Source organism: Littorina saxatilis, linkage group LG12 (assembly GCF_037325665.1).
Source record: "Littorina saxatilis isolate snail1 linkage group LG12, US_GU_Lsax_2.0, whole genome shotgun sequence".
Taxonomy (NCBI): Eukaryota; Metazoa; Mollusca; class Gastropoda; order Littorinimorpha; family Littorinidae; genus Littorina; species Littorina saxatilis.
This window is the reverse complement of record NC_090256.1, coordinates 33,688,750-33,704,338: the sequence shown is the minus strand read 5'-3', so window position 1 is coordinate 33,704,338 and position 15,589 is coordinate 33,688,750. Positions and strand designations below refer to the sequence as shown.

The following is a 15,589-nucleotide window of genomic DNA, read 5'->3' as shown; positions in this document are numbered from 1 at the left end:
CGGCCGGGATTCGAACCCTCGACCTTCCGATTAAGAGGCCGACGTCTTACCACCCTGCCACAGCGCCCGCAAACATGTCATATCTATGTGTTTTTGGAATCGGGAAACAACAAGGAATAAGATGAAATTGTTTTTAAATCCATTTTGGAAATTTAATATTAATCATAAATTTCTTCTTTTTTTTAAAAATTTTGTGAGCTTTTTTTAAATCCGAATATAACATATTTATATGTTTTTGGAATAAGAAACTTATGAAGTTATTATTGGATCGTTTTATAAAAAAACATTCTTCAATTTTCCGATTTTTAATGACCAAACTCATTAATTATTTTCTAAGTCTCCAAGCTAAAATGCAATACCAAAGTCCAGCCTTTGTCAAAAATTGCTTGACCAAAATTTCAATCAATTTCATTGAAAAATGAGGGTGTGACAGTGCCACTTCAACTTTTACAAAAAGCCGGAGCCGGATATGATGTCATCAAATACATCTATTTAAAAAATGAAAAAAACGTCTGGGGATATTATTCCCAGGAAATCTCTTGTAAATTTATATTAATATCGTTCCAGTAGTTTACTCTGAATCGCTCTACACACACACACAGACACCACGACCCCCGTCTCGATTCCCCATGATCGCTTGCATTGACAGATCAGTGTCTATGTGAGTTTTGTCCGAAAGCGTTTCCTAAAGGATTGCACAGGCAGATTTTTTCTTTGAACAGACACAAGTCGTGTGGAATGCAAAGTTTTTGAGTGAAAACCTATTGCACCCTAGCCTGTTACACTCGAGAGTGTAATGCAGTTGAAAACTTAGTTTAAAAAAAACCCACCAAGTGCTGTTTTTATTTCTTTGTTATTATTGCATGCGCACCCCCCCCCCCCCCCCCCCCCCCACACACACACACACACACCCATTTGGTTGTGACATGAAAAGAAATGCACAAACAAAAGCAGGCATTAAAAGTATTTTTTAACATAAAAATGTACATACAGTTCCATCATATATGCACGCAAGTGCATACAAATCATCATAATCATACAGTAGTCTCTCTCTCTCCCTCTCAATCTTACAAATGCAGACTGCCAGCTGTTTCGTGTTTAAAACACAAGTGCTACTGAATCCTGCATGATCTTCAATATCTCTAGGCACGCACTGCTCTGGCAATCCTACACCCTCCCTTTTAAGACCCCCTGATTTATTCTGTTCGCTGCCACAAAATATTTGAATACAAAGTATTACCTTTGTTTACCTGAAATGACAACTACATTGTAACAGTGTGTCCTAAATGTATTTAAATGAACACACACACACACACATCGTTTGTTGTTTTTCTTCTTATTCTCTTGTTTATTGAACGGTTTGTTGCACATTAAAGCGAGGTACCCAGCTGACGTCCTACAGGCAGCGAAAGGGTTAACCCCTTCACTGCCACAGTATAACAGCATTTTGGTATTGCTGTGCGCCAGAGCAAATTTCGCTTTCTTCGGTAGGTTCACTAATCTGTTCACTGCTCAATCATTTATTGAGATATCTCTTAGATCTTTGGCATGTGGTTTGCTTACACCCTTGGCTATTATCTGATAACATGATCATTGGACTTTGTTTGTGATTGTTATAGTAAAAATCGATATGACCATTTTTGTCAAAAATTACAGTTTCCAAACTTTCACACACACACTGCAGCATGTAAAACCGCAGAAAACACAGCTAAAACTGGTGTCAAACATCAGGTACTCACATTACAGCCCATAACAGTATTCTTCTGTGTGGTAATCCATAAGTCACTTCTTGTAGAGCTTCCAGAACACTGTATCATTTGAAAACAGGTCTACGAGTTGATGTCCGACCTTCGGCCGCCATTTTGAATCTTATAGATCGGAAAAAACTTCTAAAAATGTTTTTACCATGTGGTACTAACTTATCTGAACGGTCAATGGGAAAGAACTGTGTTTAAACCCCAACAAGAAGTTGGACAGTGGTTACCTCCCATTTAGTTTTCACAAATGTCCTGAAAAGTGCTGATGTAAATGCCACATACAAATACGTGTTTGGGCGTATGACAAACCAAACATGACCACGTATCTAGTACGTGCTGGGCAGTGAAGGGGTTAAACCCTCTCTCCTTTTAAGACCCTGCTTTCTGACATTTTCTGTTCAAAATTTTGCACATTAACCTTCATTTCAATACCTGAATTTCTCAGATTTAAAAGAGGGGTACTATTGTAGTCAAATTGTGTGTTCACAATCAGTGTTTCTGATATCTATTTAGCACCAAACTGCAATGCAAGATCTCCGCAACCTCACTTCAGCCAACACATGTTTAACAGGTCAATTTACCTGAACACACAAGACAACAGGACTCAAGAGACATCATTTTCATCAGCTGACTAAAACAGAATTCTGTAAACCCTCCAATTAGCAAAGCACAGATCAACTTCAATTCTGCTTTGGGGTTTTTTTCCGTCGTTTTTTTTTTCAGGGAAAAAAAAGTGAAAGGTTTGGTTATAGCAAAGCAGGTTCCAGAGTGCTTCAAACCACCTGAGAAAAAAGTCTTTTTTTTTTTTTAAAGCAGAGCCCGCTAGTGTCAACTGGACACTATGACGCCGAGTCAAAATTCTGACTTCCATCCTTCTTACAAACCAGTGTTGTTACTTTTCTGTTTGCTCTTCATGCCTATGTTGCTCTGGAATCTAAGTTGACAACACTGGATTTTACATGTAAAGGAATGGGTTAACTGAACGTTCGTTCCTGACTTTCAAAAAGCCCAGGATGTCCTGAACGTTCCAAACTTTCAAGAGCCCTGAACATTCCAGGCTTTCTAAATCCCTGAATGTATTGGACCTTCAAAAGCACTGAGTGTTCCAGAATTTCAAAAGCCCTGAATGTTCCAGAGTTTGAAAAGCCCCGAACCTCGTTTTTGCAAGCATCATCATGAGTCATTTGGGAATCCAAAAACGCGTACAACTCCGGAGTCTCGATCCCTGTCTCTGTCGCTGCGGTCGTCACATGCGTAGGCCAGGAGGTGACGTTTGGGATGCCAGGCGACGGTGAAGGTGGGCGTGTCACAGGGTATTTCATGAATCTTCTCTCCTAAAATGGGGAAAAAGCAGTACTACTTATAACGCAGGAAGACCAGTTATCCCAAAACACAGCATCTTGTCACAGTAATCAATTAAACTTGAGAACATGGCAATGACTTTGTTAAGAAAAAGTCTCAAGTACAATCAAAAGAAAGTCCAATAGAATACCATTATTTCTTGAAAAATCTGGGGTACCACGTATATACAGTGGAGTCCGGGTACAACGAATCTCAAGGGAAATACATTTTAGTTCGTTATATCAGTAATTCGCTGTAGAGTTTTCAACCCTAAATGGCCTCAAGACAAGTTTTCCCAATCACCTTCAAATGATCGTCCCATCAATCTCTCCTTGGAGAGTACAATCTCTGCATGTTTTCAACAGCTTCATAATATAATCCATAGAGAGAGGAAAACTAACAGCGGGAGGTGCATGAAAAGCGTCAGTTTTCACGATAAAACTTTGACTCGCTCATTCACGGGACATAACTGCACTCCGGACTGTCCACAGTGTTGAGCAATTTAGGAGACTTCACTGCCTGAGGAGAGTATTGATTCAAACGAACGCGTGGTTCTATATCGCGTCACTTGGTCACGGATCGGAGAAAACAAAAAAACAGTTGCAGATTTCGAAACCATGTTCGTCAGCCATTGTTTTTAGCAAGACAGACCACATGTGCACGAGCTTCGCTGACGTACATCGCAAAATGTCATGACGTCATCACAACTTTCGGTTTTGGTTCGATCTGTTCCGTGCACCTCCCGCTGTTAGTTTGTTCAGAGTTCGCTCATCACGCGATGTGCACTTGTGTTTGTGTATTTTTGTGTATTTTTGTCTTTGGAGACAATTATTGACATCAGTTCGTTGTAGCCTTGTGACTTTTAGAGACAAAACGGCTCTGGGGCGATGAAAACGTGTTTGTTAAAAGAGGGGTTCGTTATGCAAATGAGTTCAAAAGGTTCGATGTAGCCGTAAAGTAACAAGTAAGAAATAGAAGGCTGTCTGCCGGGAAATCAATGGCAGTTTGTTAAAAGAGGGATTTCGTTATACCCAGGTTCGTTATAGCTGGACTCCACTGTACTGTCCGACAAAAAAATGTATACCCATGCACAAAATACCTTGTCATAGTTGACACAACCTGAGCAAACCTGGTGAGGTGAGGATTGCATCTTACCTGTTTCTACCTCAGCAATGTCGATGACAAGATCCTCGGATGCTGAGGCAATCATCTTGCCGTCATGGCTAAAACTTAGTGTGCGAATGGGCCAGTCTAACCTGCAACACAATGGGTTAAACACGTCACATCTCAAAACGGGGTGTACAGCACATTTTTACACATCAATAACAAAGCAAACTTATTTGCTGCATGACAGGGTATTCCAATTCATGCCTGCTTAATCTACAAACACACAGACGCAGACACACACACAAAAACACACCACAGAGACAGAATCAAGTAATCTGCCTTTATCAATTGCTGGGCTTTCTGTGCCTGTTCTGATTCAGCCATGATTATCTTCAAATTATATACCACCCACTGTAGCCTGATTGTGTAAGGAAACATTAGCAACCAATTAGTTAACTCATTGTCTCCCAGGTACGGATATATCCAAACCCACTCATATGGCTATATCTGACCAGGTACGAATATATCTGCTCAGACTGTTAGCTTCAGTCGCTTACTGTAACGTCGATCTAACGCCTGCATTCCAGCGTGTTGATACACAGTTACAACCCAGTTACTGCAATTGTGAGTGACCTGATGCAGCACAGCTGGTCTCGGCTAAAAAAAACTTGGTCAACATAGCTGGGGTAGAAAGTGTTAAGCTCACTTTCTGAGCTGTTAGAGTTTGGAAAAGTCTCTCTTATGCTCATTGTTCATAGTGAATGTATTTCGGATTCAGAATCTCGTGACAAGGGTAAAAGACTGTGACAGTTCCATTTCCATAAATTTGTTTAATCTGTTCTTCAATGTACAGATTCTAATTATTTATTTCACCATAATATAAAAGGTAAATAATGACATGGTTGGCTACTAAGACAGAAGCGATGAGTGGACAGGCCAACTCCCAACAAGCAATATACATATTTTACCTTGCAAATATGTGCATGTAGATAATGTAGCAGGGGTCTTCATGAGTGTGTTATATTAGGCTACACCAAAAGGGAACATATTCACATCATGCAATAACCTCCCAAAGAGGTACACTTTAAGAGAAAGTAGCAGTGGTACCACAGGTACAATAATGGCTTCGCTACGACGCTTTGTCATTGTCAAGCTAAGGCTTAGATGAGAGGGAAGCATCCCAACATGCAGTAAATTACCTTGCAAAGGTGCGCACACAGACAAGGTCGTGGAGGTCCCACAGGCTGACCAAGGCATCAGCACTGCCAGTGGCAAAGTAATGACCAGTGGGGTCGAACTCTATGCAGATGCAGTTGGCCGGGTGAGCATTGAGAACATGCTGCAGCTTCAGGTCTGGATAGCTGGAAACAGACAGCGTTTAAAGGAATGCTATTCTTCTATAAACATGTGTTTTCTTTATTAAAACTAATAACTCTGAAATAAGTCAGATTGAAAGTCTTAATGTTTGAGAGCTTTTATTCATATGTGCACGTCCATGATACTTGGTAACAGTTTTGGGACATGAGTACTTTGACAAAAAAATATCAATAATCAAACTTAAACAGGCTTGTCCACATACAAAAGACCTGTTTTCAATCAGATATTACAAAGACAAAAACTGGAAGGTTCTCGAGCATCTATTTCATCACAACACATTGACAATTGGGTGGGGTTGACTGCGTGAAGTCAGTTAGTGTGCTTTGCGTACATTACAGAAGGAAACGAAACCAAGTGAGATCGGAAAATTGTCTGCGTTTATCGCCGATCATTGATATTTTTGAAAGATCTATTGCTCAATTAATTAAGTAAGTTATAATTCAGCATACAAAATAATGTTGTTCCCGTAAAATGTGCGCGTTAGTACATGTTAGTACTTTAGACAATTTATTCTCCCTGCATTGTTTATGGAAACGAAAGTAACTTACGACAAGGCTTTTTTCAATTCCATCTAAATCTGAAATAACTAAGTGTTATATTATTTTCTGTGTTTTTATTGGAAAAATGTACCCTAACCTCAAAGCATATGTCCCAACAAATGATCTTTGGTGTTTCTAACAAAAACACCAGTGCATAGAAGTGAGAAGCTTTGTTCATGTCCCCCTTTTAGGCGCCATGCTTTGATAAACAAAAATATTTAAAAAATTCACAAACACAACTGTTTTTGCAAACACGTTTTATTGGATCAGACAAAGTTGTCCTACATCACATGAAACCATCAACTGAGTCCAAGGCTTTGTGAGAGCAAGTTTATAGACCAGCAAAGTTAATCACTCACTAATTTTGTTACTGTTAGTGTTACCCAGTATTACGGACGTGCACATATGCTTTTTCTTTTTAAGACTCCATTCCCACAGTTCTGTACCAGACATTCCTCAACTTTAAACCGTTATTTCTTCTGGTTTCTGGGCACATTTCCTAAATTCATGTTAGTATCGTTACAGAAGTTTCCCAGGGAGCATGTGATCAGAGGTTACTTTCGTGAACTCAAAAACAGCACAGCCCAGCTACTGAAGTCCTTAGAGTATGAACTTCAGATTTGTGCTTTCTTCACTCAGTAAAGCTTTACATACCATGCTAAGAAATTTCATACAGTAAAACCTGTAGAATGCGGTCACTGGACTTAACGGCCACTCGCACAATACGGACAGTCTTTATTGGCACGGATCGTTTCCTTCATTAAAATCACTGTACTTAGCGGACACCTCGGAATTACGGACGCAGACGCTATTTTAGGTCCCTACTAAATTGTGTAACTGCTCAAGGATGTTCGTTTAACTTCCAAACATCATTGCGATTGACTGTCTTCTCTCTCTCGCAAGCTTGATTTGATTTGAGAGGTAAAAGAAGCTTAATCGCGATTGGTCGGCTTTGAGCTGAAACTGAAACAAGCTTATTAGCGATTGGTCAGCAACCTCATAGCCAATGAAATGCATCGAAAGTATTCTACGGAAGTTGGTACATTTGTAAACAACATCAAAGATTCTCACACACTTGCACAGCTGATTCAGTCGCTTTTTGCCGAAGTTTGAATGAATCATGATGGCTTCTAGGTTGCGGAAGGAACGAAACGCTCTCACTTTAGAGCAACGAGTGTCTGTGGTGAAAAAGCTGCAGAGCGGACAATCATGCTGATCGATCGCGCAAGAGCTGGGCTGTGGAAGGACGCAGATTTCAAAAGTCAGCATAGACAGAGAAAAAATTATGGCTTTGTGGGAATCGGGAGACGGTCGAGCAGATCAAAAGTGGATTTCGAAGAAGGCAACTGATTATGAGGAACTAAATGATGCTGTTTTCCAATGGTTTTCAACAAAGCGTGCTAATCATTTTGTCCTTCTTTGTGGACTGGATCTGTTACAACTGGTAATAAAATACTGTATTTCACTGTTTTTACTTGTTATTTTTTTAACTCTTAAATATGTACATACAATATAGCACTTTCCTTTTCGCAACCACATTTGCTTGAACCTGTAAAATAAGGACACCTGCAGAATGGACACTTTTCACTCGTCCCAAGGGTGTCCTTATAATTTGACAGGTTATACTTATTATATGTATTCCAATATCAAGAGAAAAGCTAGAGCTTACCTGAAGATGTGAATGCTGCCATTTCCTGAAGTAAGAAAGAACAAGTCTCCTTCGTTGTTCCAAGATATTTCATTCACTTCAAACTTGTACTGCTCCTCTGCTCGAGATCTTGCTGATCGTACGTCAAGGAATGTGACAAGGTCATCTTTGTTTCCGACAGCTATTGTGCTGCCATCTGGTGACCAGCAAATGTTGATGTTCTCCCCTATGGATGACAAAATCTTAAGTATATATATTATTATATATATAATAATAATTATGCTGACAAATAAAAAAGAATTTATTCCAAGACTCTGCTTTTAAAAGCTATGCACTGTGGAATCACTGGATGCAGCAAATTAGTCTCTTCTTTGCCACTTTATCTTTTAAAGGCACAGCACGTCTCCCGTAAACCATCACAGATACTGTCAGGCTTTTACACACAGTACAAACACGCTTTCGTTTAAACACTCACCGCTTGAGAACATCCTAGGTGCCCTACGTAAAGAGCGAGCAATTTTCAAAGAATTGATTTTGCGAATTGTCTGATCAGACAATCGGACGGTGCGTTTTGGCGTTAGACCTAATTTTTAAAATCTAAATAATAAATTGACAGCTTGTTACACAAACATTCTTAAATCATAAAAGAATTCTTTTTTCATCAAGACAATATCAGTACAATTCGAAGTTTTGAAAGTTTGAAAAAAGAAAAGCCTGGAAGCAGGGTCATGCAAGGTCGTAGTTGTCATAGCAGACGACGGTTATGCCTATCGCCAGTTCCTCTGAACAGTCAAAAGCCATCGCTAGAGTACGTGTGAATCGCAGCCGTTTGTTGCGTTTAGATTCAGAGGTACATAATAACGTGCTATTGCAGATAAGCTTACAGCAAGTCGCATTGAAATCATAAACTGACGACTACATTGTGAAAAAAAGGAAACTGGATCACACGGGTTCACAATGGCTCAGGGGTAAGATAAACCACTCAAAAATAAATTCTTTGAAAATTACTCGCTCTTTACGGAGGGCACCTGGGATGTTCTCAAGCGGTGAGTGTTTAAATGAAAGGGTGTTTGTACTGTGTGTAAAAGCCTGACAGTATCTGTGATGGATTACGGAAGGCTTACTGTGCCTTTAAGATTGCAGCACAGTAGTCTGTTTTCAATTATGCAAATTCTATCTCCAACTGTGGGAAAGATGCATAACGTCAAAAAGGTTCAGTGTGCCATGGAATCCCAAAGTTTGTGAAAGCTATCATTTTAATTATTACTACATGTATTTTAACAATAACATTATCTGAGATTACTGAGTCTCCACACAAACTAAAGACACTTCCCAATACAGTCTTCTATTTCTAAGTTTTGCTCTAAACATGTGCCCAGAAATGTGCATTCCTGGTATGTAATCAAGAGCACAAAACACTTTTTATTACCTTTGGAGACAAACAGAAGTTTGGGCTAAGTTAATATACTATATATATATATATACTAGATGATTACCCGCTTCGCCGGGTACCGGCTTCGCCGGGAAGAAGTAGAGCCGAATACCAGGCTGCGCCTGGGACCCGGCTTTGCCGGGTGTACGCCGGCGAAACACGCAAAACACTGGAGACCTTCTAAAAATAGTAACGTGCAGTGACCTTCTAAAAATAGTAACGTGGTAACGGGAATATGGATTGACGCCACACGGAGGAAGGGAGATAATCGCGGCTGAAAACACTGGAGAAGATAAGGAAGAGTTACTGGTAGTGGATCCCGACAAACAAACAAAAAATCGGTTCAGCGCGCACAGCGCTGCGCGCTGAGAGCACGTGTTGAAATATCTCATCGATGAGGTTGTGTCCGGGGTGTAGCTGAATACGGTGTCCAAATTTGAAAAAGATCCACCGAGAACTTTGGCCGTGCATCGCGAACAGACAGACAGACAGACACTAGTCGTATATATAGATAGCCCCCATAAAAAATCTGATGGTGGCAATTTTGCCGACCTCAAAGGTTTCCAATTTTGCAAGAGCATATATATATATACGACTTGTGTCTGTGTGTGTGTCTGTTCGCCATGCACGGCCAAAGTTCTGGATGGATCTGCTTCAAATTTGGTGGGCATATTCAGCTAGACCCCGGACACAACCTGGTCGATGAGAATTTTCAACACGTGCTCTCAGCGCGCAGCGCTGAACCGATTTAGGTTTTTCTGTTCATTTCACCATTCCCAGTAACTCTTCCTTATCTTCTCCAGTGTTTTGCGTTTATCTCCCTTCCTTCGTGTGGCGTCAATCCATATTCCCGTTAGTACGTTACTATTTTTAGAAGGTCACTGCACGTCACTATTTTTAGAAGGTCTCCAGTGTTTTGCGCGTTTATCTTATCTCCCTTCCTTCGTGTGGCGTCAATGCATATTCCCGTTAGTACGTTACTATTTTTAGAAGGTCACTGCACGTTACTATTTTTAGAAGGTCTCCAGTGTTTTGCGCGTTTATCTCCTTTCCTTCGTGCGCCGGCAAAGCCGGCGTCCCAGGCACAGCCTGGTATTCGGCTCTACTTCTTCCCGGCGAAGCGGGTAATCATCTAGTATACAATATACCAGGAGACAACAGCAGTCACACCCTATCACAAACAGCTCTCTACAATCCAGAGGTGTCTCATCTAACTTGAACACAAAATGTAGAGCTAGATACATTATTCAAATTAGTTCATACTCAACACCACTAGACACACTCTGCCGAACAGCAGCTGAAATGATGAAAGGACTACTGCGTCATCTTGTCATACTTATTTGACCTATTTATCCTCTGACAAGACTTACATTAATTCAGTATATTGAGAAACCAATACAAACTCAATTTTTTGGCAATTAATGTTCCATTTCCAAGAAGAATACACCCAGACCCAGGGTTTCGCTACGCAGGAAAGATAGTTATACCTTTTGTGTTGATAACTGCTGCTGCCTTACTACTGCGTGCATCCCAAATGCGAACAGTTTTGTCACCAGATGCTGTGGCCAAGAGATCTGGATTTGATGGATGCCAACACAACTGATCAACACTGTCACCATGGCCACGAAAAATGTGTTCTTTATTCTGAAACAGAAAAAACCATCACAAGAACGTAAAGCTCAACAGTATAACATTATTCAAGTGACATTAAGCTAAAAATGCTACATTCCCTGGATCATTTTATCACACTCACCATATAACCACTTATTTACAGCGTTAAAAAGTAGTTGTTTAGGAGCTTGATCAAGAGTCCACCTTGCATTATCCTTATTCACGTACTGAGACAGTTCTCTTCTCTCTCACTCACATCCAGTGATCCACACACTGACAGTGTGATACACACAAAAAGTGACATATGTAATGTATGCATCACTGCTAAAGTGCTATTCTTCAATAATGATTAGTAGATCACCCTACCTGGATCTGGATTCTTTACGTTGCAGGAACCACTGTTGGTCATCTTCGCAACGGATGCGGGAGAGCGCATAATAATAATTTTGAGTACAATAAAAGTCCTGACTTTGGTGGGACAAGTCATATATTATACAGTCCCGTCACATCAATGTCTTTTCACTCTTAGTGACTTATTAAAATGTTAAAAACTGAGCTCTGCAAGTGGTCCGTGTTGGGGCAGCCCTGATGATGACGGCAGTCTCAGCGCTGAAGATCACTTACCTTACCCACTTGACTAATTCATACTTGCAAAGAGTAGTTGTTAAAAACTTGGATGAGATCACTAGCAACCATTCACACTAAAGTCCGCTAATTTGGAATAACTCAGAATGTCACTGTGCATGATGAGTCGGAACAGCACTGTCAATTTCATTTTCATGAACCAAATAAAATCACCAACCAAGCGTTCCCTCTCCACAACATAGATGGCAACCGTCTTGTCAAATGATCCTGAGGCTAGCCTTCTGCCATCTGCGCTCCAGGCTACCGAATGCACCTTGGCCGTATGGATCTGAATGTCACGGGTTCTGTTGTTGGCTTGAAAATGCTTTTGCATTTGCTCAGCGTGGCTCGCCATTTTCAATGTTGCCGGTTTGGTAATCCCCCTTTTCAAGGATAAGATAGAGAGTACAGTCCCCTGGCACTCTTTCACAGGCACATGACGGTAAAATAATGTGTGTGCCGTGTGTGCGTCAGTGTAGTGTGTGTGTGTGTGTGTGTGTGAGAGAGAGAGAGAGAGACTCGGAGAGAGAGGCGTGCACCTGTCGGCAGTCTCTCTGCCTCTGTTAAACATTTCCATCATAACTAAATGCGGAGAGAGAGAGAGAGGGACTGAGAGAGAGAGAGAGACGGAGAGAGAGAGAGAGAGAGAGAGAAAGAGACAGAGAGTCTGAGAGAGAGATAGAGAGTCTAAGAGAGAGAGAGACAGAGAGACTGAGAGAACGAACGAACGAACGAACGAACTTTATTACTCAAGGATGGAGATTTTAGGCTCACGCCTAGTCTTACAATCTGTCCCTGCTAAACTAAGACATAAAAATAAAGACAATAAAAGGACAATTGTCAATCGCAATCATACAGTATTACTAATTTCAACATTACCTATACGACTACATAATGCATAATAGAACATTAAAATGTACATGTATGTCAATATAATACAAAGAAAACGAAAATTCGACTCGCACACACACGCGCGCCGCATGCCTGCAATCACGTTCGCACTCAATACAACACACACACTCACACACACACATACATACACGCACACACACACACACACTCACACATACATATATACACACACACACACTGACACACACACATACACATATGCGCACACACACATACACACGCACGCGGCACACACACATAGTACACATACACACACACAAACACGCACACGCGCACACACACACACAACAACAACTTCATTATCATCATCATCATCATCATCATCATCATCATCCTGATCATCGTCAACATCATTATCATCATCAACAAAATATATAGAGGTTAGTGATAGCAATGCATTCTTGCTAGAAACAGTTTCAGAATGTAACTGTTCGTGACAGCAGATATTTGCGAAGCTGCGATTTGAAGTGTTTAATCGTGCTTGACCCCTTTATCTCACATGGTAGCGAATTCCAAATTGTTGAGCCCGAAAACGCTAAACTGGTTTTATATAAATCAATACGGGGTAGCGGGGAAATTAATTTGTTTGAGCCATATCTGTCTGTTGCTTTCTGAAATAATGATCGCATGTACTGTGGGGTCTCGTTTATTTGTACCTTAAACATTAAAAGCGCCTTATTAAAAAATAACTGATCTTTAAGTGATAAAAAATTAAGAATGCTAAGCTTTTGATCTGTTGATGTTTGCGGACCCGGCATGATAAGTTTGGCTGCGCGACGGTGAAGAGAATTTACTTTTTTTAAGTGAACATCGCTACAACCATCCCAAAGTGTAGATGCATAATTCAGATGAGGTAAAATATGACCAAAATAAAACAACTTGAGTGCTGAGATATCAGCGTAATGCTTTAATTTGGAGAGAAGGAACAAGTTTTTAGATAAGGTTTTGGTAACACGGTTGAGGTGGGACTGCCACTTTAATTCAGCGTCTATTGTGACCCCGAGAACACGATGGCTGGTTACTTGCTCAATGGGTGACTCATTTAAACTGAGATGAAGATTCAGAGGAGCGAGTTGGTGTTTCTGTCGTGTTGTGATCACCATGCATTTAGTTTTGCCTGGGTGTATAATCATTGAGTTTTGTTTACACCAATCAAATATGTTGTTCAAACTCGTTTGAAGAGAGGTTTCTATAGATTGTAAACTTTTACCGGACGTGTAAAGAGACGAGTCGTCTGCGAAAAGGTCATTAATAACCGTCTTGTCTGATATATAGAGTGGTAGATCATTAATGTAAATGCAAAATAAAAGTGGGCCCAAAACTGATCCTTGTGGGACGCCGTGCATGAGCCGTCCTATCGAAGAACGGTTACCACTAAGGGAGACAAACTGCGTTCTGTTCGCTAAATAAGAACGAAAAAATGGTAAGTAGGATTCGTCGCCTAAATAACAAGATAATTTCTTTAACAGAATTGTGGGATCAACAATATCAAACGCTTTCTTAAAATCGAGGAAGACGGCGCCGACTGTTTCCGAATGGTTAATGGCAGAGAGCCATGTATCGCATAGTTTAACGAGAGCTGTGTGACACGAATGTTTAGGGCGAAATCCTGATTGAGATGGAGCGAAAAGACCACGGCTTTCCATGTGCAGAAGCAAGCACTTTTGTACATGTTTTTCTAATGGTTTTGATAGAACAGACAATAGCGAAATTGGCCTAAAATTGTTTATGTCGGTTAAGTCTTTTGTTTTGGGAAGTGGAATTACTTTTGCGGTTTTAAATATTTCTGGAAACACATTTCGGTCAATACATAAGTTGTACGCATACGTAATTGGCTCAACAAGAAAGGGTAACGCTAACTTGAGTAAGGAAGCGGGTATGTTATCGGGTCCCATTGACTTTTTTATTACCCAAGTCAGTTATTAGTCGCCCGACATCGTGGACTGCAATGAATGGGATGTTAAAAGGTTCAACTTCTTTCATATTGGCCTGGCAAAATAATTGAAGAAATTGTGGGCATTCATACTCGCTTTTGTCCTTTTCCCTATAGGTAGACTCCAAAAGTTTACTAGGAAGAGATAAGAAATAATCATTAAAGGCACTGGGTGAAATACCAACCGAAGTTGAATGTTGTCGGGTTTTTGATTTTGCAGTTACTTCGCCGTTTATTGCTCTCCATAAGGAAGCAGTATCTTTCTTCTCAGAAACAAGTTTATTAAAATAATGCCTTTTGGCCCGGCGCACGAGGTCTAAGACCTTATTTCTTTGTTTCTTGTGATCAGCTTTTAATTTGTTCTCTTTATAGAAATCGCGAAGAGCCATACCGTTTATAATGTCTTTATTTAACCACGGGGGAAGTGTGGGGTGCTTAACCCTCTTTTTGCGCAACGGTGCATGCTTATCAATAATTGGCAAAAATGCCTCATACAAAGCAGAAAAGGCATTATTTGGACAAGTATGATTGCAAATAAGATGAAAGGGCACAGAAGCAATGTCTCGCAAAAAATCCGTCTCATTGAAATTTTTAAAGGATCTGTACTCAATTGTTGTATGGCCCTTAGGCGGACGTTTTGGTAATTTAAAAGACCAAGTGCAAAAAATAGGGCTATGGTCACTTATACTTTCATTGGATACAAACACTTTAGAAACATTGCACACATTGTTTGTGTAAATATGATCAATTAACGTTGCACTAGTACTGGTTACTCTTGTTGGATCTTTGATTAATTGCTGAAGACCAAACATCGATGTAGTAGAAGACCATGCATGTTGCGGTTTATTTAAATCATAATTAAAATCACCTAAGAGGAGAATGTTAGAATTACAGTTATTAACGTTGTCCATCATGCGCACACAATCGTCAATCCATGCAAGTGAAGAGGCTGGATTTTTAATTTATTCCCCCCTCTGCTTCTTTACCTCTGTAAACTTGTAGGGGTAGTTATTTTTCGATAATGACCCAGCAACCAAACAAATAACGACCCAGCAACAGCCTGAATCCTCGATAGTGCAATGGGTTGAGAAGTTGTTCTGTTTCGGTACTACTTTTTGCGACTGAAAAGTTCCGAACGCTCTAATGTACGAAGTATACATCTCTGGAGCAAACAATACAAACATACCGTATTTAAATTAACAACTACAGGCCTGAACACATGAATCTCCATATAAAATCCATGAGTTCGGTTGTTTTCTGAATCTAGATCTGCCGTGCTCAAACCGTTCATCACAAGCAATTTCCCAA

At 40.3% G+C, this 15,589-nt stretch overlaps 1 protein-coding gene across 1 annotated transcript; it reads right to left on the bottom strand.

The window, feature by feature from the left end:
* Window positions 1-931: 931 nt before the first annotated feature.
* Window positions 932-11,871, bottom strand: LOC138981793 (THO complex subunit 3-like). Its single transcript, XM_070354874.1, has 6 exons — window positions 11,615-11,871; window positions 10,689-10,845; window positions 7,791-7,995; window positions 5,405-5,566; window positions 4,254-4,354; window positions 932-3,091 (listed from the first exon to the last, which is right to left on the bottom strand). Exons 1-6 carry the CDS (start codon window positions 11,789-11,791, stop codon window positions 2,931-2,933), a joined length of 963 nt encoding a protein of 320 aa, XP_070210975.1. The 5' UTR covers window positions 11,792-11,871; the 3' UTR covers window positions 932-2,930.
* Window positions 11,872-15,589: the final 3,718 nt, after the last annotated feature.

What these genes read in the sequence shown, in the direction of transcription:
- LOC138981793 (XM_070354874.1), bottom strand. Translation starts at nt 11,791, where the DNA reads ATGGCGAGCCACGCTGAGCAAATGCAAAAGCATTTTCAAGCCAACAAC. An exon ending in GGCAGCATTCACATCTTCAG is followed by an intron (nt 5,567 to 7,790) that starts GTAAGCTCTAGC and finishes GTCTGTTTCCAG; the next exon opens with CTATCCAGACCTGAAGCTGC. An exon ending in TGTGTGCGCACCTTTGCAAG is followed by an intron (nt 4,355 to 5,404) that starts GTAATTTACTGC and finishes ATTGTGTTGCAG; the next exon opens with GTTAGACTGGCCCATTCGCA.